Below are 26,123 nucleotides of genomic sequence, written 5' to 3' on the forward strand. Positions count from 1 at the left end.
ACTCGTTTATTATTATACAACAGCTTGTGCAACATTAAAGGCTGGATTTTTGCGGCTGGCGCTGATATTTAATTTGTGAGTTTAAAGATATTTAGTTGTGATCAGACTTCTATTAAACTGACTAGCGAAGACAGAGCAGGACTGATGTAAAACACACAGATCAGCCACAACATTAAAACCGCTGGCAGGTGAAGTTAATAACAGCGGCCGTCGTGTGACAATACAATGTATCTGTAAAGGTGTCTGTGGGATGTAATGAAGTGACACATCCCCCCCAACAACATCCTGTTGCCAGACACCACAGGACGGCCCATGTCAATTCTCAAGATGAGTCTTGGAGGCACAAGGAAGACCTACAATACAATATTAGGAAGGTGGTCATAATGTTATGCCTGTTCGTTGTATACAGTATGTATGTCTGTATCATCCAGGCTCTTATTTGCTCATCAGAGAACTTTACATGAGACTTGGCTTTTTCAAAGATTTTCTAAACTTGTAACTTATATGCCTCCGAGTAAAATATCTGAAATTGTTTAGTTTTGCGTCAGCACTGATTGAAGAAAATTTCAAACAAGTCCAACCTCCGCATGCACGCACCCCACCTTTTCTCATCCACCGCCATTAATAACCAGGAAATGCAAACAGTCCATATTAAAAAGGCACCACTCTTGATTACCTGCTCCTTCCTACAAGCCGCGGCCACTCACCTGCCATAAATCAAGGCGCTGCTCTTAATGGTGTTCCCTCGGCCTCATCTCTTCGCACTTTATTTCCGCACCAGACCGCGGCATCATCATTATACATGCAGGATCTCCATTGGAATACAGTTTGGCTAATGAGCACCTCTTAGTTGATCACATTAGACCTCTACTTGAGGACACTTAATTACCAGTGTTACACTCCACGCCTCCGCCGAGGGGACAGGAGAAGTCCTTTAATTAAGGCCTCTGCATTCTACCTATGTTTGTACAAGGCCGCATCAGTGCGATATATGTCTCATATTCACAACCCAAATAAAAGGGGACTTACGCCGATGTGTGTGTGTGCGCGCGCGCGAGTGTGGGCGGAAAATTCAGCGCGTGCGTTACAGTTGTGATACATATGTTTGTGTAGGCATGTGGGTGTTTATTTTTTCCCCTCTCTTTGTGTCAGTGCTTGTGTTTGTGAATGCATTTGTGCATGTGTGTGTGTAATATGATGGCTGTTTGAAGTTTGTCTCCCGAGTCTGCAGCGTGCCCAGTACAAACACACTCACACACTGAGGCTTCCTGTGTTGTGAGGATCTTAACCGTCTCCTCCTTGCGTTTCATATTCAGGCTGGGACTCGGTGCGTTATAAGAACCTGCCCAGTCCACAGAAACATGACTGTTTTTTCTCTCTCTCTCTCTCTCTCTCTCTCTCATTATGCACTCCCTCTTTAATTTTCTCTCCTGCCTCTGCCTCGCTCTTGCACTCTCAGTTTCTCTCTCAAATCGGCTGAGGCTAGCAGTCAGGAAATGCACATCAGTCATAATACTTTCCTAAAATGAAAACAGATTCTGCTGCAGTCCTTCGGCACTCCCGCTCCTTCGGCTGAAAACATTCCTCTGTTTCTTCCTCTCGTCCTCCCTCCGCCCTTCCCTCCCTTTCGTTGCCACCCCAGCTCGGCTCGCCAGCTCGGGCTCCTCTCTCCCACTTACAGGGGTCTCGGGGTCTGGTTTCCGTCACGGATGGACGATCGCCGGCGCACGAGACGGTCATTCCGCGGGTTGCGTGACTGCGCCGATCCCGAGTGTCTGACACCGGCCTCGCAGAGCGCATGACAGTAATCTGCTGTGCCCCCAATAAAAGCTCCACGGTATGGGCACTTAGGCTTTCTAAGGTACTTTTTTTACTGTTGCAGGTTGCAATAACAGTCGGCAAATCAGCGTGCGGGACGAGGTTAATGTATGCTGGAATGCTGTTTAACAGGCTGTCAGACCGGTGCGCACACCACTTATAGTCAACAAGACCTTTATCTAAGAACGTGGCTAATATAACCCGGAGCAAAAGGTTAAGAAATATCTCACCTTCGACGTCATTAACGTGACAAAGGTCATGTTGCAGCTAATAAATCGTATCAGTATAGCTTTTGTTTATCTTCCTGTCTATCAAGGCAGCACTTTTATAGTTGATTGTTTACTGCAGCATCAAGTGAAATGTGGGGAAAAATGCCTGCAAGGAATAACAGCTGCCTCCGTTCAGGTGAATATTGTTAAGTTCCAGTGATATTAAAAGCTATTTCTGTGCACGTCGGTGTCATTATCGAGATCAGCATGTGTTCCTCGTCAGCGTGCCTGTCTCCCCGTCTCTGTCCTACCCTCTAACCAGGAAACTCGGTGTGTCATTAGCGTTCCGTCCTGTCTTGGACTTTCCCTGTAGGAGCCCTGCCAGTGAGTAACCGCCGAGGCACTAGCCAGTCATAAATATTCTCAACAAGCCGGCTGATGGATGGTCTCTTTCTCCCTCAGTTTGAAAGGGGACGCTCACGATGGCTAATAACGCCACGGCGAGTGAATGAAAGCCTTTTCCACGAGGGAATAGCCCCGAACGAGACTGTGACAGGGGGTGCAATCACTGTTTTCTGTCGTGTCAGACTGAGGAAATTTAAGGCGTCGTGATGCTGGAATGCCGCTGCATGTGTTCCAGCATCAGTGCGCAGAAATTCAAACACGATGCTCTGGAACAGATTAACTTTGAATCCACTGCTTGTTACAGGAATACATGAGCAGGAAGAACTGCCAGTGGTTTCTGCGAGCTGCTTGATTACTACGAAGTTTATTTTTCCTCCCTGATGGCACCAAAATAGCCATCAAATCCCATGCCATGTGACGTGTGTTTATATAGCTTTGGCGTGACTTGTGCAGTGTAACAGGGGGCTAACTGCTGTTGCTGGTCGACAACCTGCACGATCACCTAAAAAGCCCTCAGGACCCCTATGTTGTTGTGGTTCACAGCAGCCTCTGCCTGGGCTCAGTCTACCGCATGCCTTTCCACTTGGCTGCATGTCATAGTAAGACAGTTAACTCGCTGATTGCAGGATGAAAACTGTGAAAACACACGGCTCAGCCTCTTCCACTTCCAAAAACCAGTGAGTTCTGCAAAAAAAAATGAGTCAAAAACACCTTTTTTTTTCGTTGATAAAACTGAGTGTGAAAGTGCTGCTTCCGTTACATGTAGACAAAAATCTCAAGCTTCTTTTTTTTTCTCGTGTGACAAAATGATAAATTCTCTTTTGAAAAAAAAAAAAAAACACAAAAAAAAACTATCCTCTGGTCACATTCATTTCCAATTTATAACCCGGTGGCTTTTTAAAATATGTTTCAGTAATATATTTCAGACGCAGTCACACGCCGAGTAAAACTATTATTTGCTTTAGATGATAAAAATCTTTTCCCCTATTCTCTGGCTGAAGAAATATTTGAGCAGCAGCAGCGGCACGCTTTCCTTCCAAGTTAGTTGCTTGGCAATGCAACAGAGTTCCAGCAACATTTCCAGTGAAATCATTATTTAAAGGGGAGGAGGAAATGGGCTGGAGGAACTGTCCTTTTCACGAAACAAAATGTTTTTTCATCTATTGTTTCTCTGCAACACCAGAGCCATGACTGCAAACACATGTAAAAAAAAATATATACATATGTAGGTCAAGTTTGTTTTGGTAAGCAGTTTTCATTTCAAACGTGCAATCTGAGCCAAAGTGGGTTCATTTTGAAGCTGCCTTGTTATTGTCAGCTGATTTTAGCCTCGGGAGGACTGAGGTGTCCCGTCTTGTGGTGAAATGTGGTGTTTTTACCCGGACCACTAACCCGTGTTAATGATTGCCTAATAACAACATCAGCAATTGGTTCACCTTTGTACAGCAGACACACATTTAAGCGTGCCTCCCGCGGTCTCATGACCTGTCAATCACTACTGCTGCACGTCTGCGACGAGCGTGCTTTATTAATACTGTACCAGAGAGAAGATGTTGGAGTGGCAGTCCTCAAGGCTTGCCCCGTTAGCCACCCAATTCGCCGTTGTAGTCATAATCGTCCGCCTTTGGGGTCGTCAGCGCAGGGCATGTCGAAATCCTACATCGGCATCAAACACCGAGCAGGGGCTGACAAATCGGTGCCAAAACAAGCAGGCGGATAACCTCACGAGAGGTCCGGATAATAGGCTCGGGATGGTCGCTTAGAGGAATGGGCGTATTCAAAAAGAAGTGCAATATGCATCCATAAATAAGCCCCCAGCGGATCTGTTGTAATGTTGTAAATCCAAGCGTGTGTGCGGGGATCACAACATTGTTCCAATCCAGGTCAGGCGATTCCAAATCTGATCATTGTCAGAGCGCAGAGATGTATCCATTTCAATCCACACACGGAGGGAGATCAGCCTGTTTCCAAATCAGTCTTTCCGCAGATAGTTTCATCATTAAAGGGTCATAATCCATGGGGAAGCGACTCCTTTCTCCCGGAACAGCCCTATAAAAAAATAGCAAATCAACAGTCTAAACTTGAATATAATAAAGGTGTCCGTATACGCTGCAAAACAATCAACTTCGAGACGAGACGTTATTACGCACAGGATATCTGATTCCGTCTGTTCCACAAGCTGATGCACCACTTGTGATAGTTTTCGAGAATTGCATGCGCTATTTATAGCCTTCTTTCTTGCCACAACCGTTCCTCTCACAATGTAACCCAGTCTGTCTCACACAAACGGGCGCCCGAGAGCAGAAATGTTTAATCCCTCTGTTGCTCTTGAAACCAAACGCACCTCGGGCGAAGCGGTCGCCGAAAAAGAAAAAGCCCCCGGTGTTCCTCCGTGGCAGGGCGGACAAAAGTCGAGTGGGCTCCCAGTAACCCCCGAAATCATGAGTCAAAGCGTTCAGACAAGAGAAACTATTCTTGCGCTCCACCACCAGGAAAACGACAAGCAGGCGACTGTAGACGGAGGTTTGAAAAAAACCCTTCCTTCCTTTCAGTTTTATATCATTACGAAACGTCCTCTCGCGGCCACAGCAGCCTCAGTCTTGCACAGAAATATCAGATAGGATTTCTTAAATGAACAGTTCAAGCAAAAAAAAAAAAAAAAAAAAAAAAAAAAAAGTGGCCGTCCTCGCCTGGTCTGGCGCCGATCACTGACATAAAGAATATGTTGCATGCTGCAGATTTTTTCCGACCCTCATAAACCGCTTCGGCGTTTAGATCCTGCTCCTTCTCGAGAAATGGTTTGATTGCCGAATTAAATCCTAAAACGTGTGCATGATTTTCCTCGGCGGCGGCCGCTTCCTCGTTGTTTATGTCTCAGAGCGCTGTTGCCGTGCTGCTAAACGAGTGTGCGCGTAGCCTGGATGTGTCATTCTCGCCCTCTGTGGCTGTTTGTTTTACGCAAAGCGCCGGAGCATTTCTTCGCGCACGGTCGTCCAACCCACCACGCATTGTAATGTAATGGCGGTCGGAAGCGTACTACCAGAGACTCGCCTTGCCATTTGGCCAAGTTTGCGCTCACGTGATCAAAGTCTGGGATTAGAGTACTATTAAGTATCTTTGATATGAGACTGGACGGACGAGCCGTGCAGGCTCCCAGGGACTCCTTTACTGCCGCACACTGGCTGTAATTTTACAGCCTATTAAAAAAAAAACCCACAGAGGAATTATTTTACATAATTTTGTCAACAGTGCATGGTGTCATTCTGTGATGCGCCGCTTACATAATGTGACTGTTCCCACAACAGAGAATGCGATAGAATAGAGGTCACACAGCCTTTCATAAGAGATAAATATGTAGGTTAGACACAAATGTATGACGTTTTATTTTTGCAATATTTGGCAGCCTTTGTGAGATGAAATCCCAGGGGACTAATCAGCAGGAATTACACTCATATTATTAGTTGTTTTCTAGATTGTTCATGTTCAGGGCCGTAGCCAAGAGCTGCTGAGGTCATGATGAGGTGAAGCCACCAAAAAGTAGGTCAACTCCAGGTTTTTGTATGTTTTGCTTAAAGCTGCCGAAATAAATACTTTTATACAAACAAATGTATATGTAAAAAAAATATTTATATTGTTTAATGTGACAGAGGTCACTCACTGGGGCAAATCTACAACAAATAATCAACAGCTATGGAGTTTTCCGAGCTCTGTGGAGCATTTTTTTTTTTTTTTTTTTTTTTTTTATGTGCGTGCGTGTGTTTTTCAGCTCATTGTTTTAATTTTCCGGTCTGCTGCTTTACCCCTTTAACTCTCGACGATCTCATCAGCCTTGTTTCCAGCAGCAACTGGCAGCTGTTTTTAGGTCCATAAGTTGTGATAAACCCGCTGTTACGCTTTGCCTGCCGCGCACCGTAGTCTGCAGCGGGTTTATCCGACGCGTTTAATGAGTAACTGTTGAGCATAAAGGCGGCTAAAGAGACGGATATTTCCATTAACAGATAGTCGAGACCAAAAATGGAGCTAAAAGGAGAATGAACTTTGGACTTCTATTTTACAGGTGCAGATTAATGTGTCTGGTGGGTGTGTGTGTAGGCAACTGAGGGCTGATGTGCCTTCCAGGATAATGTTGTGGAAAAGGGGGAAAAGCCATTGCCTGAGAAATTCAACATCTTTTTATTTCAAGTGAAGTGCACCATTAAGCTCTGACTCAGAATTTTATTTCTATTACTTCTCTTACCAGACTATACTGCTTTGTCCAGGAAATTACAGACAATAAACCCCTTTTCCCAGTTTAGCGTACGTTCATTTTGAGAGGTTAAAACTAATAAACTTAACATCTATATTACACTCTAGTGTCTTCACTGGACGGTGCGGCCCTGGTTATTTTTGCTTGACTTGATTCACAATTAGCAGGATGCATTATCATTTCCTGTAAACAAGGTGCACGCTAACAATATTTGGAATGATGACTCATTGCTGGAGGTTTTGTTTACTCTATCTATAAATGTTTAGTTCAGGTCCATCTGTTCTCCAAGATCACAGGTGGGTGAAGAACAAAAGGTTCCTGAGATACACCACTGAGGCCATTCACAAGTGCATCAAATACAGTATTTGTGTTATTAATAATTATTTATCAGAGGTGCTCTGATATGTACTATACTTGCAGTATATTAACCTGGATTAGTCCACAGATAAGATCACTTAGCACTTGCTAACCTCGTTCTTCTCTGAGCGAAAAGGAAACGCCTTCCAGAGCTCATCGTGTAAACCACACCACAGTGATTACAATGCACACGTTTTCATAAAATGAAGACTAGACGTTCCCACATGGATCCCCCTAGAGGCCTTTAAGATTCAATATTTAGTTTATTCAGCCAATGAGCTTTTTTATCTCTTAATCTCAATGATCCTCACAGAAAAAAACTATATTCACACATTCACTTGAAGTAAACTGAACAGGCTTTTTTATTTGTAGCCATACAATGATTTTCATACAACAGTTTTTGTTCTCTTAAAATGAGAGGCTGTCTCTCTTTGCAGCAGTGTGTCAGGGCTCCTGCTTGATTCAGTGATGAAAAGTTAATTGCTGCAATTTACAGACATTACAAAAACATTTCTGGAATGCAATATATTCAAATTGTTGTTTTGCTCATTACGAGGCTGTTTAACTGTGTCATTTTTCCTCCTTACTAAAAGCTCTTCAAAATAATCTAATAATAGGAGCCACAATTGTCAGGTGAATACACAACACTTTTTCCATGTAGCATGGGCGTGCAACTGCTGTAAACATAAACACACCGACATGCACGGGAATTCACCTGGGGACTGAATAGGCTCTCTTTAAAAAAAAAAAAAAAAATTGAGCGCGGGGACAATTAAAAAAATACATAAAAAAGGCTAATCAACCAAAGATTTTGCCACCCCCCTGCAGTACCTCCACGGAACCCCTAGGGGTCATGGAACCCCCTGTTAAAGACCTATGTTCTATTGCTTAACCCATGGCCTGTTCCAGTCTCACTGCAAGATCATGTCTACATGTAAGAAATGTTACCCTTAAATTCTGGGTCTAACATAGTGATCCGTATATATCTTTTGCTGCCCTATATCTCAGAAAAAGCTCACCATACGCTGACATATCCAGTCCATTGTGATGTAAGCACAGTTCACACATTAATCACTTCCTACAGCTTAATGTATTGGAGGAAGCAGCTTGTAGCTGGCGCACATTGCCAAAGAGTAGGAGCATTTAGTCTGGCGATTCCTCTTATATCTGCAAAAAGCAAGCAGGGGGGAAAGATATGAATCAGATGGATGAGCGAGGGCCTGGCCTGGCTTTTATTGATCCCTTTGCTCCCGCAATGATCCAAAACTCATTTGGACACTTTTGTTTCCCCCTTTGTTCGATACATCCTTAAAGGCTTTGAAAAGACTCTCACACAGTTTGGCACACTTGGTGTGGAGCTGATAGGATGAGATGCTATCAGTTTGAATAAATCTATTTCAATGTGCCACGCATTTCCCTCTCATCAGGCCCCTGCTGACTTGATCTGTGTGCGAGGAGAAAAGATGCATTACTGTTCTGATTAAAGATAATGTGTTTGTCCAGACAATCTGTTTAGACTCACTGGGGTTGGAGTGGATAGGCATTTGTGTGTGCTTGATTGGGGGTGCATTTGGGGGCCTTTAATTTAGTCTCCTGTCACACAAACTGAGAAGATGCTGTAAACTACGAACATATACCCACAGTATATCATTTAGTGCAAGTCTTTTTGCAGCATATAAAATATGTTCACTGCCTTGTAAATATTTCATATTTTGGTTTGTCTTTTTATCCTTTAAAGAAAAGGAAAAGGATTTAAATACGAAGTACTGGATAAAACCTAATAGAAGTGTTAGTAACGGTCTGCTGGTTTATTAAAGCCTCTGAAAAACTGGCTTTAAATTTTAAATGTTTCTCTACAAATATTCTGCACTGAAGCAACAGAGGTTAGGTTTAAAAAAAATCATGTAAAAGTGGTAGTTCCACAAAGCCTGAGGAAGAGCTTTACACATAAAAAAATAATTAAATTATTCCTAAATATCTGCAGCCACGTGTAATTGTTGTGGAGCTAACTTGCTAAGGAAGCTAGCTTGCTAATGTATGACTCTTGTTGCAACAACTAATTGAAATGTTCTGATGTAAACTGGTGACTGTCATGATTTGTGATGTTTTTGTCGACATTTTCTGAGTATTAGAGTTTCCTCTATAGTTTTATAAATTGTCTTTTATTTCCAATAGCATCCATTGATTATAACTTTGCGCTTCCTGTTCGTTCTTTCTAAACTGTGGCGGTGATTTCTAGACAGCAGCAGTTGCGTCGCTACATTTTCTTCAGGACTTACAGGTGATATCGCCCCATGAACGTCAAGCATCTTGTGTATACGACTTCACACCTTGTTACTACATTCTCACAAGTTCCATCTGAAGGCAGCATACCTATAATGGTAAGGTTTCCTAAAGAGAAGCTCTGTTGGGTCACGATGGCGGTCGACATCTTGGCAACTCCTGAATCCACCTGACCCACAATTTATGCTGCTGCGTTAAAGAGACGCAGAGGCTCCCGCTCCGTAGCTGACGCACATCAACCTCAACTACACGGTGAAGTGACGCAGAACGCAAGAGCTATGATTGGTCCGCTTTGTTGTTGTGTATTTCTACTTTAGTATTCATGTCTGTTTCTCCATCTCCATCGCAATTTTTAAATTGATTGTTTTGGATCATTAAAGAATCGTTAAGGTTAAGTGAGGATGTTTGGAGATACTGACATTTCTATAATTTGTGTTTCGACCGCCATTTTTAAAAGTGAAGCAGGAAATAGAAACAAAAATTTACCCGACTGGCAAAAAAAGATACAGCTCCGACTAGCATTTGGGTGGAGCTAAAGAACAAGACATGCTAGCAAGTATAAATGTCTCACACCAGCAGGGGGTCTGTGTGTGGGTTCTGTGTGTAGGTCAGCGTAGTGCTATAAATAAAGCTTAAGTCCCTGCAAAGCAGACATACCCATAATTATGCATTACACTTGTCATAAATGAGGAAATTAGCTACAGCTATGTTAGCATGACTCTCTTTAGTTGCCTCTGGAGGAACTGGAGTTTTTGACATTTCTGAGGCAAGTTAGCCCTGGATGTTGCAGCTTGGTGTTCATTCATACATTTATGCATAGATGAATATAACAAAGCAGTAAATACATTACAAAGAAATGTCAGTTAAGGTTAATGTAACGTTTGACCTCCTAAAACAGATGCTTCCAAACATTGCCGATTGCTTTTGAGTGGATAGTAGAAATTTTCCCTATGGCAAACAATTTACACATTACTAATGTCTTTGTGATAACATTTCTTTGAATGTGATCATTAAAATCGGTTTTCAGTGACAGGCCATAGCGACATGCTGTTGTTGTTGCAGTATTTTGCATGAATGCAAATATGAGTCTTCTCATTGTTATTAATTCAAGATGAGCATATTGCAAGGGGATTATGGGCATCAGAGGGAGCCCATCATTCACACCCAGAGAGGAATGTGTTTCTTTTAAGAACGAGCAGTAGCCTCGCAGTATCTTCATTAGTGATTGATGGATTACCGTGTGCCGAGTTAACACACACCTAGCAGCGAATTCTCTCCATAAAATCAGATGGGAGTCTCGCCTCTCTTCGTGGGTCCAATACCGCTCTGGCATTTCCTGGAGCGCGGAGAGTCTGGCTGAGAAGAATAGATGGTGTGCATTATAATGAACATGGGCTGACACTGCCTCATCCATCATTCCACCCAGGAAAATTATAGCAGTGCCAGGGAGAGAGGGAGAGAGAGAGAGAGACTTTAAATCACAGAATGTCTACAGGTCTAAGTCCTCGGAGACTGTCGTCAGCTCATTGTTGTTATTTTCTTAACTGCTCGGTCCACTTCTGGTTTTACTCTCAGAAAGAAAGTGCCTGACTGTTTGTCTCCCTGACAGGTTACAGCACACACACTGTAACTCTTAATGTATGTTACTTCCTGAATGTTATGTGTCTATCTGTTTGGTATTTTGACTCTGTTAAACTATTTCCCCTTTTGACTTTTACTGTGGCGCCATTCATCATTATCATCATTAGTATTATTTTTTACAATAAATCATTTAGTTGTGAACATCTTGATTAGCCTTATCTTATCTTTAGAGGATAAACTGTAGTAACTCTCACTCCCTGCGCTTCCATGTAGAGACAGGTCAACAGGTCAGTTTTTTTTTATTTCTATTATTTAATCCTTTGGTTTGAAACTCATCTGTTTTCTGCTTTCCGTTAATCTGCAAATGTTAGATTAGATTAGTGATGGACATTTATGGACATTACAGACCGATTATGACACAGATTTATAACAGGTCTCCGGTTCCTACTACACAGAAGCAAAACAAACACAGACATTCAGGTCATTTTTGTGGTTGTTTTTGCATCTTCTTTCAGTCTGCGTAGTTTAGTTTTTTAGTTTGCATCCCATTCTGGTTGTTTAGAGTCTCTAAGTAGTCATTTTGAACCCCGTAGTAGCTATTTGGTGTATCTTTTTGGCCCTCACGCATCGTATTGTATTCCCTTTGTGTCTCTTTGCGTTCTACCTCCTGTCTCACCGCGGTCATTTTCAGCCTCTTTGTAGTTGTTTGACACTATTTGCGGTTATTTTATTTCTCACTTTGGAGTCGTGTTGCAGCTTTGTAGTAGTATTGAGTCTCTCTTGAGCCATTTTGTATCTCTTTGTAGTTGTTTGATTGATTTTCCAGCAAGGAAGGGTTGAGATCTTACCATTTTTATTGTCAACGTGTTATCGGGCCGACATCACCTTTTAGCTAAAATAACTATGATCTTCTTTCTTTCCACCCACGTATTTTTCATGGCTTATTCTCCCGTTAGTTCAGAGTCTGTTCAGCCCTCTGTGACCACGATTAGATAAGCCGTGTGGGGCTGGAACTTATTCTAACATGCTCTGGGCGAAAGGCCCATCTTTTTCACAGTATCCTACTCTAACTTCTCATGTTTTTTTTCCCCATTTGTTTTGTGTTAATTTGAGAATGTTGAGTTAGGATGGATTCAACTGTATTGTCATTACACATGTTTGAGTACAAAAAAACAAAATGCAAATGGAATCTAACTTTCATGCTAAATTACAGTGGATAGTATAATTAAGTCACCTTATTAGAATTGTCGGTAGCATAAGTCTTCAACAGGGGGTCCGCAACCCCTAGGGGGTCCGTGGAGGTACTGCAGGGGGGGTCGTAAAATCTTTGGTTGATAAGACACATATATATACATATATAATTTTCCCTCACAAATTTAAATTTCTTTAAACATTAACACAAATCCAACATATTTGAGTAAAGGGTTAATGGAGGTAGAAGACGTAATCTTTCGGTCAACACTCCACTCACAGGAGTTGTCTCAACAAAGCACTGTTTCACACAGAGCACCACACTAGACCTGTCAATCTAAGCTTTCTGTACACAGTAGGCCCCGCCCCTATGGCTATCTGAGCCACTCACAAGGCCGCATATTACACACTGACTCTGTCAGGTTCCACCGCAATTGGCCAAGAGCCTATTCAGTGCCCATGTGAAATCCAGAAGCAATATTAGCAGAAGAGAAGCTAACAGTGTAGCTTGCTCCCTTCAGCCAACTACTGAGGCTAAAATGAATGGCTTCGTTTGGCCAAGTGGCTGTCAGTCACAGGACGATAATCACAAAAGTTTAAAATTCAAAAGTTCAGGTTACTGTCTCCCCTCTATGTTCATTATATTACAACCCCAATACTGGTTCTGATCCATTTGTGCTTTTCATTCGTTGTGCACTGAAACAATTCAATTACACCGAGCACTCTTGTGTTTTCTGGGCTTTTGTATTAATCTTGTAATATGAAAGAACACAGCGGAGGAGGCCGGTGTGTTTGTGCACCTGTGGCTGAATGTGTGTGTCTCCTTTGTCTGCCTGCGTGTACTCGTACTCATCCGTGATCTCGAGCGATTCGCTCGAGCACTGTGAAGACTGTTGTAATGGTGTTTCCGCAGCATATTGATTTCACGATGAGCAGACGATGTCTTTGTAAGATGACTCAAGAGATGGGAAATTAGATGTTATCTCATAACAACAGAAGATGAGGAATCATATGGTGTGTTATCGGATTTCAGAACTATGTCAAGCTTTCAGACTCACTAATAAACAGATGAGCCCCCGCTGTTGCAGACAAGCGTGATTAGTAAATCAAGTGCAAGGCAGTAAACAAAATATAGATTTTAATCTACATTGCAAATACTAGTTTAAAGTTATGCAGGGTAGAAGATAGCCTGAAGGTTAGAGCAAGGCCTTTAATCCCCAGTTGCCCCAGTGAACCTCCTCCGTGGCCTCCGTAGAAGCCTGGTTGTGTTGCATATTTCACCCTTCAAGTAAAAGACTATAGCCCGAGCAGTGTGCGGCGCTTTCATGTAGAAAGATTACCACAGATAGTGTGCTTTAAGTGACCAGGCAGCATTTCCACTTGGCTGCACCCTCTGATGCCACCTGAACAGAATTGAGTAGGAGCCTTCGAGCTTCTCATACATAATGCATTGCTGAAAGTCTGCTCAGTTTTCATGTTCTCCTAATTCATTTCACAAAGAGACAGAGAGAGAGAGAGCACTCTGCCAGCACATGGAGCACACAGTCTGTATCAGACATTGTCAAATCAGGAGATTTCACAATGTCTGATATGACAGATTTTTTTTTATTTTTTTATTATTTCAACCATTGCTATCATCATTTTGCTTTTTGGAGACGTGTGTGCCGAGTAAGAGGAATCAGAACCATCATTCATGCATGTAAACAAACCTATTCTCCCAGTTCACGGTTGCCAAGCATTAAATACTATAACATCTGTCATTTAGTGTCACCTAATCTGCATCTTCTAGTGCTGAATGGTATATAATGCCTGACCCTCATTTGAACCGAAGTGGAGTATTTAGCCTTTTTTTTCTTCCAATGTTACTATTTCAAGATAAATCACTAAACTTTTTACAGTGCCATTAATGTGCTAATTTTACCAACTTCAAGAGCGAAAGGCTTTGATCAAATCAACATAACAGCCTAATCCAGCAGGATTCTCCATGCTCTTTGTCTTCACCTGTCAGAGACACAAACTGATATTTATTAGTTTAATGCTCAGTGACACAGCCCCGGCCTTGCCCTTCATTTTTTATGCTGCCTTCCTTTATTTCTTTTGTGGCGTGATCAGATGAGCCGTGATTGTCTTTTGTTTCTCTTCTGCTCACAGCATAAAAATCATTCATGAAAATCAATCCGAACACGGCCCTCTCCCTTGTTGTTTTTCAAAACGCAGCCTCCTGGTGACCTCAATAAATCGACCAGTGAACGTTAAACATTTCAGTTAGTGGCCTTAAAGCCGTCTTTCCACAAACGCAGTCCTTCGGTAAAGAGGGTGGGGGGGGGGCGGTGGCACTAAGAGCTGTGCGTGTTTGTGTGCGCGCGAGACAGAGATGGAGCAGTGTAGTAACCACCGCTGTGGCGTAATAAAATTATGGTCCATTGCCCATAATGATTGTGTCCGTTCCTTTCGGTTTATGTTAAGGAGAGGGCTCCTTCTGTCTTCCCTTTTATCCGAGAGGTAAACGAACGCAAAGCCTCGTCACTGATCTTGCTCTGTGAGTTATGGGTGATAATTTTCACTGGTGTTATAGTGTCTGTTGTTAAGTTGGTCCACTTCTTTGGTCATGATTAGAATGCCATTAAATTTCATACGGTTTCACAAGAAGGATCAACGTTTAACCGTTTATTCAATGGATTAGGAACTAATTTTGTGGAAACATTTATGGCTTCCGGCGAAAGAACATTATTAACGTTTCTCTAGTGCCATAAGCTTCACATTTCAGGACGTGTTGCTCAGGTATTTGGTAAAGATTGACTGTAAATGCTGGCATACTGACACATGAACCGCTCTAACTGTGACTGGTTTGGTGGTGAACACAGTAAACATTACAGGTTATGCCACAGATTTACAACAGGTCTCCACTTCTCTGTGTGTGTGTGTGTCATAGTAAAAGAACTACACAACAAGAGCAAGCAACCAGGATGTGTTTTGGGTCTCTTTCAGGTCATTTTTGCATCTTCTTTCAGTTTGTATAGTTTTTGTTTTGTTAGTTTGCATCCCATTCCGGTTTCCGGTTTTGAGTCACTACGTAGTCATTTTGAATCCTGTAGTAGCATTTTGGTGACTCTTTGCAAACCTTATGTAGCATTTTCATTTCCTCTTGTGTGTCCTTTTTATTGATTTGTTTCTCTTTGCGTTGCGTTTGTGCGTCACAGCTTTGTAAAAGTATCGAGCGTCTCTTGAGTCATTTTGTGTCTCTTTGTAGTTGATTGTCCAGCGAGAAAAGCATTTTAGTGTGTTATTGTCACGCCGATCATAGCCATAGCTAGCCATCAGCCACTTAGCTAAAGTAACGGACTACGATCTTCTTTCCACCTCTGTACTTTTCATGCCTTGTTCTCCTGTCAGTTCAGAGTCTGTTCAGTCCCCTGTGACCACGATTCGATGAGTCCTGTGGGACTGGGACTTATTCTAGCATGCTCTGGGCAACAAGCCCATCTTCTTCACAGTATACTATTATAAATAACTTCTCATGTTTTTTTTTTATTTGAGCCAAAAACCTCTCCACCAAGTGCCACACATCTTTTGTAACTAATGAGATGAGGTGCAGCAGCATCCCTCACATCCGACCTTTGTTGAGCACGACTCCTGCATTACCTACAAGTCAGATTAGGCGGTTTTATCGCATTGCTCTCCAGCGCTGTCTGCTCCCAGGCAGCAGATATTATCTGGTAACTGATCAGATCTTAATTTGTAATCCGCACATGGCACAAAAGCGCCGAAGAAATCGGAGCCCCGTTTCCTCCATTGGATCCCGTTTAAGCGCCGGTGCCTTTAGCGGGGCAGCTGCCTTTGAAGGGGCAGGTGCTTAAGATGAACAATGCAGACTGTGACTCAGAGCCAAGGAGGTGGTCCCACCAGTTCACCAGCTTTACTTTAAAACAGGTTGTGTATCTTTAAACAGGGAAATTGTCATAAGGTACGGCATCCCTCTCCGCAAATACAGGCTACATTTTGTTTATGCAAAATATTGAATAGCATGCTACATGCTAATCCTGCGACTCCTAAATTTAAACATGATATTAGCTTCTGGAAGTCTGGAAGAAAGAGGCAGGGCAGCTCAATAGAGAGGAGGCTTTGTACTTACATGGACCTTACAATTAAAGCAATAAAAAGAGGATTAGTGAAAGCACAATAAAAAGAAATTAAGACAGGTCATGCCTGTCTCTGTGTTAAATGTGTATTTTAATTGAATTGAGCTCGCAGCAGATCCTAGGTACAATACTTTGAACGTGGTCTTGCAGCAAAAACCGCATATGCATTTCTCTGCATCTGGCTGCATGGATACTAGCGTGGGCAATGGGGGGTGCAATTGAATGTCTGGGAAACCCTGTGAAGGAAAAAAAACAAAACAGTGAGACGAGCGCGAAGGAGAGAGGGAGGTCTTTTGGCCACTTGTGGCCTTCACAACCCAGGCACAAATCATAGAGGGACGTGGCAATTGGAGTGACAGATGAACAATGCGCCCATTTTCCAGCCCCCTGTGAACAGGCCCATCCATCACGGCGGGGGAGATTAATTCAATTCATCAGCTTTTTGTCTCCTCGGGTCCCCTAATGCCACCTGATATTGCTCAAGGGGGACTTCTAAATGTTTGCGGATTTGATGCGAGCTCGCTTGCCTGACACTGAATTAAAACATTACTCTTTACTCTTAGCAGTACACTGGTTTTGCCAGCAGCCTGCCAGCCACTTCAGCCATAATTCTGAAGATTAATTCATATGAAGACGAAAAGGTTTGCCGAAGGAACAATATAAAGTGGAGTTTTCTAAGAGGAGATAAATCTGGTAATAGGGTGGCTGATGGAAAAGGATTAGGATTTAAAGGCTACATAACTGAATGCAATTAACTTTTATTTAAACATCTAGGAATAAAAGATGTATGGCAGCTATAGACATGTTGGCACAAGATTTACTAAACTGGTAAATCAATATTATATACATTAAATGATTAATCAAAAATGTTTATTTTGTAAGTTGAAGACAAACTGAGGTTAAAAATGGTGGTATGGGGGCGTACAAAAGTTTGAGATTAACAATCCACTGGTGTTTCATGTTTTATACACCTTATAAAGTATATACTTACTGCATATTGCAATAGAGTGACTGCAAGTGTGCATAGATACAGTCCTGAAGAGCTACACAAGTGGAGCAGGGCACAAAAACAAGGTCAGTGATGACACCTAGTGGCCATTATGCTACATAGCAGGTCAGCTACAGAAACATTGGCGTGTTAAGACAACACACTCTTAAGCTTTGCTTAAAACATTCAAAAAGTTTTATTTGAATATGTTGAACCATTGAAGCCTCTGTTGAGATGGGAAAACTTAAGGTGTCGATGATAATGAGATACCCTCCTTTTTGCATGTATGCAAAACAATGATGCACGGCCTGCACAGGCATTGCGAGTAACAAAAGAAGCTACACACACGCAACTCATTTACATTAGTCTTATTTATACATTGCAATATGCAAAAGTACACCATTACGCTGCTTTGAAATAAATTGACATTTAGAGGTTTAATCAGTATGCCTGGGTTTTATTGGAAATCCCAGTTCGCCACAAATATCTGATCTGCTGAAGTCACAAATGTTCTATGTAAGGAAAAGAAAAGGACATGCCTGCAGCAGATGCAAAAGACAAGACAAGTCACGCTGGAAACACTCCAGTACATATTGAGAACGTGGGTGAGGGACAGATTGTGGTTTTCATTATTAAAATACTAAATATATTCAATTTATAGATCCTTCCTAAGTATGTGGCAGTTGTGAGAGAGACTTGAGACTTAGAATAAAGCGGAGCATTTGTCTGAAATGGCATCACATGAGACAGTCCATGAAACGCAAACATCCCCCATTAAGTTTCTGCACGTGGTCACTTTATTTAAGCACAGTCTGCTGATAGTGAAACCTGCCTCCTCTCCAGACACACAGGTAATAAGCCATGCTCAGAGATCCCACTACGGACACCAGCAGGACGGCTACGACCAGGACGATTTTCCACACTGACGAATCTTCTACTTCCTCATTGGAAACTAATAAAACAAAAAACACAATGAATATAACTTGATAACTGCAACACGACTGCACCGCCTCACCTTGCTCCTTCACCGACGGTGGCGCCGTGCAGGTCGACAAGCTCTCGTCCTCCACCGTCACCTGTTCCGTCACTTCTGGCGAACTCGTGGCCATCGTCCCCTCCTCTTCTGCTGGAGGCTCGTCGATGTCGTCATACTGTTGGCTGTCATCAGCGAGAACCCAGTGGCCATTGATGTACTGAGGAATGCCTGTAAACGGCAGTGCATCAGGAGGATAGAGGCCTGATCAGAACTTTAACAAACACAAGACCCATGCTGCTGCTGCTGCTTTTACTCTTACCTGACTGACTTCTTGATATGACCAACAGGGCCAAAAACACAAGATTAAGAACAAACATGGCTGCCTCTGGAGCTGCTTGGCTTCCCTTTGCTTTTAATGTGAGCCCTTCATCTGCTGAAGTGGCATCAGCTGTGTTCTCCTGACTCAATCAAGACAAATTGCCGCAACCGGGACCTCAAATCGGTCTGACGACATGCTTTTGAGTGCTTCCATTTCATTGGTTGAAATGTGCCTCGTCTTGCATCGCTACCTCTTTCATCCAAAAGTGACAGTTGGTTAAGTGGAAACTGATGTCACAGAGAGCAGGTCGTTACGCTGCCTTTCGAAAGCACAGTGCGGAAGCGCTTTTAATCATTATTTCACAATACTACAATTCGGTGCTGGATTTCTTCTTGCAAATATGTTTAAAGAGAAAGAAAAACAACAGAAATCATAATGTTTTCGTCATAATACAATTTATTTTGCTACAGTTTCAGACAGTACAGAGCGTCAGGATGGCCCACTCTCACGAATGGAAACAGTTACTTTCACATTTTTAAAAATAAACTCAGTACACGAAACAGTATTTTGAGGTTTGACCCATTTTTTTCAGTTAAGGCTGAAACCGTGACTCATAAATCGAACAGCGAAACACGCACATCAAAAATGTTCCACAAAGTAAAGTAAACCGTTTCTTTTATCCTCTCGCAGCGTGCAACAAAAGAAATACCTTGACGTTGTGTGTAAGATCTGAAATGTTAAAAATGAAGATGAATATAGAGACTTTCACTTTTTTGATTTTATTTTTTCATGACGTTCTGATACGTCATAGCAGGAAAAATACTGGCGCAAGTCAGTGACATTAATAGTTGCTGGATTGCATTTAAGTGTCTCGGCGGCAGGCTCGCGGTTTGATACGCTGTTAATCACTGGCATGGATTAGCGGGACTGCTTTTCCTGCTAAGACAAATCAAAGTATCGGACTCAAAGGTTGTTTTGCACGAGGTAAAGTATGTGCTTAAGTGAATAAAACCATCTTACACCGGATACACCGGACGCTTGTGCATGCATTTTAATGATAAATCCCTCAAAGTCAATTACTGTTTAAGTAGTCTTAATTTGGTTGTTAAATATTATTGATTTGGTTGTATAAAATCTGTGTCAGCAACTCCCGGTTTTCACAGGTTTCTCTCCCAGCGTAGTTCCCTCCAGGACGAAGAGAACACAAGGTGACACAAATACATTAAACAAATCTTATTGCTAAAATACCCCGGTGTAAACTGACATTTAAAAAAAAAAAAAAAAAAAAAACTGGCAACAATAACTATTTCCAATATGTTCCTTTTTGTCTTAAAGAGGCAGCTCATCCACACGTCGAGCTCCTTTATATTTCCCTTTTTATTTCACGTGTGCACACTTTTTTTTTTCCTTGCATAGTCCAGCGTGTGCATATACAGCATTTAACATGGCTCTTCAAACAAACCCTACAGCATCTGTACACTTCTCCGTTAAATCTCTTAAACCATTTTTCTGCATAGATATTACACAGGCCTTTACAAGTATTTAAGAAGTACACATTTAATGTGCGTTGAACTGACAGTTTCTTTTGGCATTAGTGACTAAAAGCTGATGTGTACCAGCAGGATAATGTGATCACTCACAGTCTGATCATTTTAAGCTCTAATGTGCCAATTTGAGTTTTACATTTAAAGCCAAGTAGTGGGAAATGTCTCAAATCTTACTCGGAGAAGCCTTTTTAAACCATTTATAATGTCTCAAACTATGTAAAATTTTTTCATGATTGTCAATAAAGCAGAATGAAACAGTGGGATAGATGCATCAGATACTTCTTCTCTATTTTAACTTTTTTTTTTCTCCAAGTAACAGAAACCATTGTCAATAAAAAGAAAAAAATATATATATATATTAAGCTGGTAATGGCACACTAGCTCGTCGGCCTGTCTTTACAGTACCACTGAATGTATGGCTAATAAATGCACCAAGTGTGGATTTGTATGGAACCACCTCGATATCTGGGTGGTAACACCCGACAAGTTCAACCGTAGAGGCTTTCTCTGTATAAAAGGAGTATAACAGGACACCGTAACCGTGCCACAGACGCAAACATGTGCTTTACCCAACTGTCGTACTGTTACAGTCCCACTTTAAACTTTTTTTTTTTTTTTTTGGTGTCGCACTCCCCTGAGAGGTTAAAATTCAGTATCCCCGAAGGGATGATTCACACAGTAGGATTTCAGTTTTAACACCCTAACCTAATATAAATGTAGTAAACTAGTTTTATTTCAGACGTATTTGACTAACTGTGGAATCTTGCTCCGTGAAATTCTTCTTTAAACATCTTCTGGACAGTCAGCAGAGACTTGGCTGGTGTCTAACCAGGAGAGGAAGGCTTGTCCCACGTCGATTCCTCTTTATTCATGTTTCTCCTCCGCGTTGTAGACCTTCCGAAGGCTTGAGTCCAGCAGGTAATCCACCGACCTACAGAATACAGAGAGAAGAAAGTGTGTTACGTTAGAGAAACAGGGCCCTACTAAATGTTCTGGTAGCATCCAATTTTAAAACTCATGATTTACCACGAACTATGCCAATGCACACTAACATAATCGACGTCCACACGGAGACGAATACACAGGCACAACTTGCGCCTACCTGTCTATTGGAGTAATGATGAAGGGGATCGTGGAGAGGCCAATGGCCGTAGTGGTCCACTTGCGGACGGACAGGGGCAACTTGGTGGTTCTGCCCAGCAGGTACAGCGACCCGGCGCACACGCGGTTGATGGTGAAGCCAGGGATGATGACGGAGGCGAGGGCCTGCCACACGAATGTGTCCACCACTGCCACCGCTACCCGCGTCGTCCTGCCTGGGTTGTCTCCGTGCGCCTTGAGGAACAGAAAGAGGATCAGAAAACGAACGTAGTAGTAGCAGCTATCGTACACCGATTTAGTAACACTACATAATTTATTTTGCTATTGTATAACTGGTCCAGCCCCCTTGAAATTAAATCGGGCGGCATGTGGTGCCTAAACTAAAGAGTTTGACACTATTTGGCACTGAATGATATTGGCATTTGCCCATAATATGGACTTGAATTCAATTTGTTCACCACTTTTAAGGCTTGTTACCTGTTAAAACCCAACCTTGTATGTAAAAATGATACTAAATGACAATGAGTTTAGCTATGTAAGTACAAGAAGGAAGATTAATTTATTCCCTGTTAAATAATAATGGAAACCTGACTAATATTATTCTTATCAATGAAGTCATATCTTACCACAGCTGCTTTCTTCCCTTTGTCCACAGCATCAGCGGTAACATAAGCAGTGGCCACAGCGTAGGTGCCCCAAACCAGGCTCACCGGCACCAGAGCACGAAAGGCCTCCCCAACTTCATTGGCATAGCCTGAGGGAATCACACACAGATGCAGGTAAGACCTTCTTAGTGTCCTCTAAGTACATAGTAGCCTTAGCTGGCAGCCCTGCTATTAGATAGTGTCAGGTCTATAAAACCAACCATTAGAGCCATATGTTCAGTGATGCAGCTTCACACTGGACTTTCCAGGAGGACACGACTACTTTTTAATGCGTAACTGCACTGTCTCTAAACATGCGCATGGTTGATGAGCTTTACACTGTTTTCTTTTTGACATTGTCTTGGTGAAAATGCTGCGGGGGAAAATTATGCAATTTCCATCTCACGAGGATCGGAATGACTCGAACGCCCTTGATCTCTAGTCAGCGTGTCGCTCCTGCCGCACGCCGCGCTGACGCTACATGTACATTACTGGTTAAATTAACTCCAGTCACACGGGGAGCATTATCTCCGGTTCAATGACAACAGGAGCATCGGACCGTGGTGGAGTCGCATTCTGCTGTCGCTGTACGATTGTATCGCGCGAGGCACCGCAGGCAAAGCCGAGGCTACCGTTCAAACGCCGCATTTACAAGCGGCGAAGCATCAGTTAGTCACTCGTGTTCCCCTGTATCTCTGTATAAAGGTCACTCCCGGAGAAATATGAGTGTAGGTAGTTGTAACGCACATCAAACATGCTCCAGAACCACATTACAGATTCCACTTTATTAGATCTCAAAATTATTCAGTGGGTAACTGAAGGACCTAACGTGCTTATTCCATGTGTCAAGCAGCTACAATAATAGCCTCCTCGTTTAGTTGGGCGAAGCCTGACAGCAACTAGTTTGATCATCATAGTTGGAGTGAATGTTAAGTTAAATGTTGTTTTGCCTTGTGCATAAATTAAAAAGAACGCTCAGCTTAGTAAAGAAAACATTCCATATTAAGACTGTGCAGCATAAAGGCCTATGTTTGTATGAGTCAAAGTGTGTCCCAGCCCAGGCCTCCTCCCAATAAATCATACTCGCTTTTGTATTTATGTCTACAACAGTATCAAGGTGTAACCCAGGTGAGATGGAGTCATACTGGTATAAATATATATATTTCTTTTTTCATAAAGTGTCTCTCCTATTAATATACTGTGCAAAAACCTACCTTGCGGCGTTTGTAAGTACCTGGGAGGACTTAAATGTGACACGATTATCTTTACAAATGCAGTCGTAGACGCGCTGCCCGTGCATAGTAATGGCTCAACAACTTATTTTTACACGCCCACTTCAATGCTTCCTTTAGTAAGTGGGATAAGAGGAAATGAATCATACGTCTGACTCTACAACGGTGAATATGAGTCGCTGCAGGAGGCACGCTAAGCAATATGTTGTTGTTTCACAGCGATTCAAAGAGGATGACAACAAGGTTCACTGCACTACTTTTGATGTATGGGTAGGTATGGAAAAGAGCTCCCTGTGTTGTGGGGTCTTATCAGACTTTTCTTATCTCACATCTTATTTTATGTTATCTGAATGCTAGAAACTAAATCTTGATAAATGCAAGGTGAACCATAAGATAAAAAAAATGCTCCTTATTTACTGCAGAGTATAATAGCTGTTCTGGATGTGGAGATCTCAAAGGTGCGGTTACGCTGAACACTGTGATAAGAACCACGTAGGTATAGATAAGATTATCTACCCAATGAAATAACATGTTCAGTGCCCTGGTACAATAGAAAGTCATTTTCCCTTTTTGCCCTGTGCCCAGTATGGCATGAAGGTATGTTAAATGCTGCCTGAGCTAAACCGAAACAGGGGATAAGGAACAGAAACAGTAAAAAAAAGAAGCAGGATTTGGATGATAACAGACAAGTTCATGTATTTCTAGCAACGCTGACTCAAACACAACAACAGCAGCAACAGTATCCACTCTCTGATCTACTATTGAGCGCTCCTGCTGTGTTAGTTATCAGCAGTGGATGTTTAAAAGGACCTGCTCCCCTCTCACATATCTCTGCTCGGACGTTATCCACCATCAGTTAGCTTAATGCCACCACGAGGATTTAATCTGTGCTCAAAAAGTTCAGCGATTACAGCAGAAAATGTGGTTCATGGATTTGAATGAAATGATGGATGAGGTTAAACCACAGGCTGAAAGTTTTTGTTAAGTTAACCAATCGGAGTTTTGTCATAATAAAATAGCTACTTAAGAGGCATGGGGCGTTGGCAGAAATTCCAGGAGAAGACAACGTGAGCAAACATCAAAGTATTATTGGACACGCATATCGCAAAACGACAGGTATGCACTATTCTGTAGATATAAAGGTTTTACAGCCCACAGACGCCATTTACAGTGCGATGGCTCAATTAAATACAAATATTACACAACGGACTCACTATCTTGCTGGCACACTCCAAAATGTTCACATGCAGATTATCGTGTCCGGATAGGATTAAAGCTGAGAGCAAATAGATTAGGATTTTATGAGGTATTCCCATGACATTACATGGATTCTGCATTTGTCCTCACAGTTTAACGCCACGGTGCATCAGCTTTATATGAGATTGATGCAGTTATAGTCATGCAGTTAAATATTTTGTTGTTTCAGTGCGTGTTTGTGTGCGACCACTTCCAGTCCCTCTCCGGGAGCTAGTTTGTTGATCTTTATCGAGTGGAATAACCTTGTGTGTCACGGAGGACTGTGCTACACCTCAGTGAATACAGAGGGGAATCAAGGACAAAGAAGATGTGGAAGGACTGACACGGGACAGGAAGCAGGTGGTGCTGGTAGGAACCTGTGCTTTTCCTGTCATCTCACTCAGGATTAAGAGAGTCAAGAAACAGACATCACGTGGTTTCTACTTCCCATCGTAAACTATGGAAGATGGAGATCAATGTAAACTGGGAAGTGCTGCAGTACAAATGCCCTTCAGACATGTTACCGTTCACCTCAGTGGGTGAATAAGCAAAATGTTACAATCGGAGACAGTCAGCAAGGACAATAAGTATATACACTATGTTGTAGCTGCAAACCAGTGTTTCAGTTGTAGTCTGGTCCTGCCTTCGGGCGTTTCTTCGTGGTTGAGTCACTGCCTCAACTTGCTAAACAACTACCTTCACCAGGTACTACAGGGGCAACACCTAATAAGCTATATAACGTTTCACAATTATGTTACACTACTATGTTACGGAAACAAGGACACTGCTAACTAGTCTCGGGAGTCCTGTACGCCCCACAGTAACAAAGTGTCCTTCAACTGTTTGCTATAAATAGCTATTTAAAAAGAGAGTTTAGCCCGCTATGCTAACTCCCAGCTAGCGAAAACACAAGATACAATGCGCCTAAGAGAGAGCTCTTAAAACGAGTAGCCACGGTAGCGAATTAAACAACACATACCCAGGAAGCGGACCCATGTGTCGCGATAAATGTCAACAGCTTTTTCTTCTGTGGGATCCATAGCGTGCTCTCTTTACTCCATCCCCCGATGCTGTGCCACAAACTGAGCGTGTCGAGAATCCGACACTGAGCGGTGACAGTGAAGGGGGCGTGGCCCAAATTACAGCATCGTCCACACAGGGAGGCAGTGGCAACACAAATACAACAAGTAAACATATAAAAACAAACGCATTATTATAAACCAGTCAGGATTCAAGATTCAAAGAGTTTATTGTCATGTGCAACGACATTATTATTTTGTCTGCCCCACCAAATGCCTAACAAAATAAATGAAGAAATGTAAAAAGATACATGTAATAGGATCTACAAAATACACAATACCTAGTGCAAATATCGACGTGCGAATGGGAATGTAATCAATGAACAGAAAAAAAGCGTAAACAGAAACGGATCTAGACCTGCACTAGTAAATATTGTGCATATAGTATATTGTGCCCCCCCCCCCCCTCTATTTTCTATTCTATTTTCTTTCATTTGTTTTTATATATTGTGTATGTGTCGAGTGCCTGTACATTGCTGCTCCTAGGATAAATAACAGAAACGCCTATGTGTTTAACAGCACCACAAACTACATCCTTCAGGGTGATAATAGAGTTAAATCACCACCTGTCTGACTGCTGTTTTAGCATAAACTGAACATTATAACATTAAGGGGGATATAGTGCAGTACTGTTATAGTTGATTGGGTATCTAATGTTTTGGCAAGTGAGTGAAGCCACTTTGACTCCAGTTGCCTTTGTCTTAGTTTTGTTTTTGGACTTATCAATGACCAGAGGCTTGATTTTCCCGTATAACAGTTAATAAAAATCCAG

At 42.2% G+C, this 26,123-nt stretch overlaps 2 protein-coding genes across 4 annotated transcripts in view; both read right to left on the reverse strand.

Moving 5' to 3' along the window:
• Nucleotides 1–5,453, reverse strand: part of LOC124996498 (mediator of RNA polymerase II transcription subunit 13-like) — a 72,944-nt gene extending 67,491 nt beyond the window's left edge. Inside the window, exons 1-2 of one of the 3 annotated variants that reach the window (XM_047569581.1) lie at nt 4,777–5,452; nt 3,973–4,481 (exon numbers count right to left, since the gene is read on the reverse strand). In XM_047569581.1, the coding sequence (XP_047425537.1) occupies nt 3,973–4,044 (72 nt within the window). In that variant the 5' untranslated portion in view covers nt 4,045–4,481; nt 4,777–5,452. Of the gene's footprint in view, nt 1–3,972 lie in introns of all 3 variants that reach the window. The other 2 variants (XM_047569579.1, XM_047569582.1) reach the window with 2 other exon arrangements.
• A 13,495-nt stretch (nt 5,454–18,948) lies between these two features.
• Nucleotides 18,949–25,412, reverse strand: mtfp1 (mitochondrial fission process 1). Its single transcript, XM_047570364.1, has 4 exons — nt 25,252–25,412; nt 21,787–21,914; nt 21,162–21,394; nt 18,949–20,990 (listed from the first exon to the last, which is right to left on the reverse strand). Exons 1-4 carry the CDS (start codon nt 25,310–25,312, stop codon nt 20,924–20,926), a joined length of 489 nt encoding a protein of 162 aa, XP_047426320.1. The 5' UTR covers nt 25,313–25,412; the 3' UTR covers nt 18,949–20,923.
• Between the last annotated feature and the right edge of the window lie 711 nt (nt 25,413–26,123).

The sequence above is a fragment of the Mugil cephalus genome, chromosome 19 (assembly GCF_022458985.1).
Source record: "Mugil cephalus isolate CIBA_MC_2020 chromosome 19, CIBA_Mcephalus_1.1, whole genome shotgun sequence".
In the NCBI taxonomy this organism is placed as follows: domain Eukaryota; kingdom Metazoa; phylum Chordata; class Actinopteri; order Mugiliformes; family Mugilidae; genus Mugil; species Mugil cephalus.

Excerpts from the sequence above, each read along its gene's own strand:
- mtfp1 (XM_047570364.1), bottom strand. The coding sequence starts at position 25,312 with ATGGATCCCACAGAAGAAAAAGCTGTTGACATTTATCGCGACACATGG. Across the intron at positions 21,915-25,251 it reads CACATGGGTCCGCTTCCTGG|GCTATGCCAATGAAGTTGGG; the intron begins GTATGTGTTGTT and ends TGATTCCCTCAG. Across the intron at positions 20,991-21,161 it reads ATCATTACTCCAATAGACAG|GTCGGTGGATTACCTGCTGG; the intron begins GTAGGCGCAAGT and ends TGTATTCTGTAG.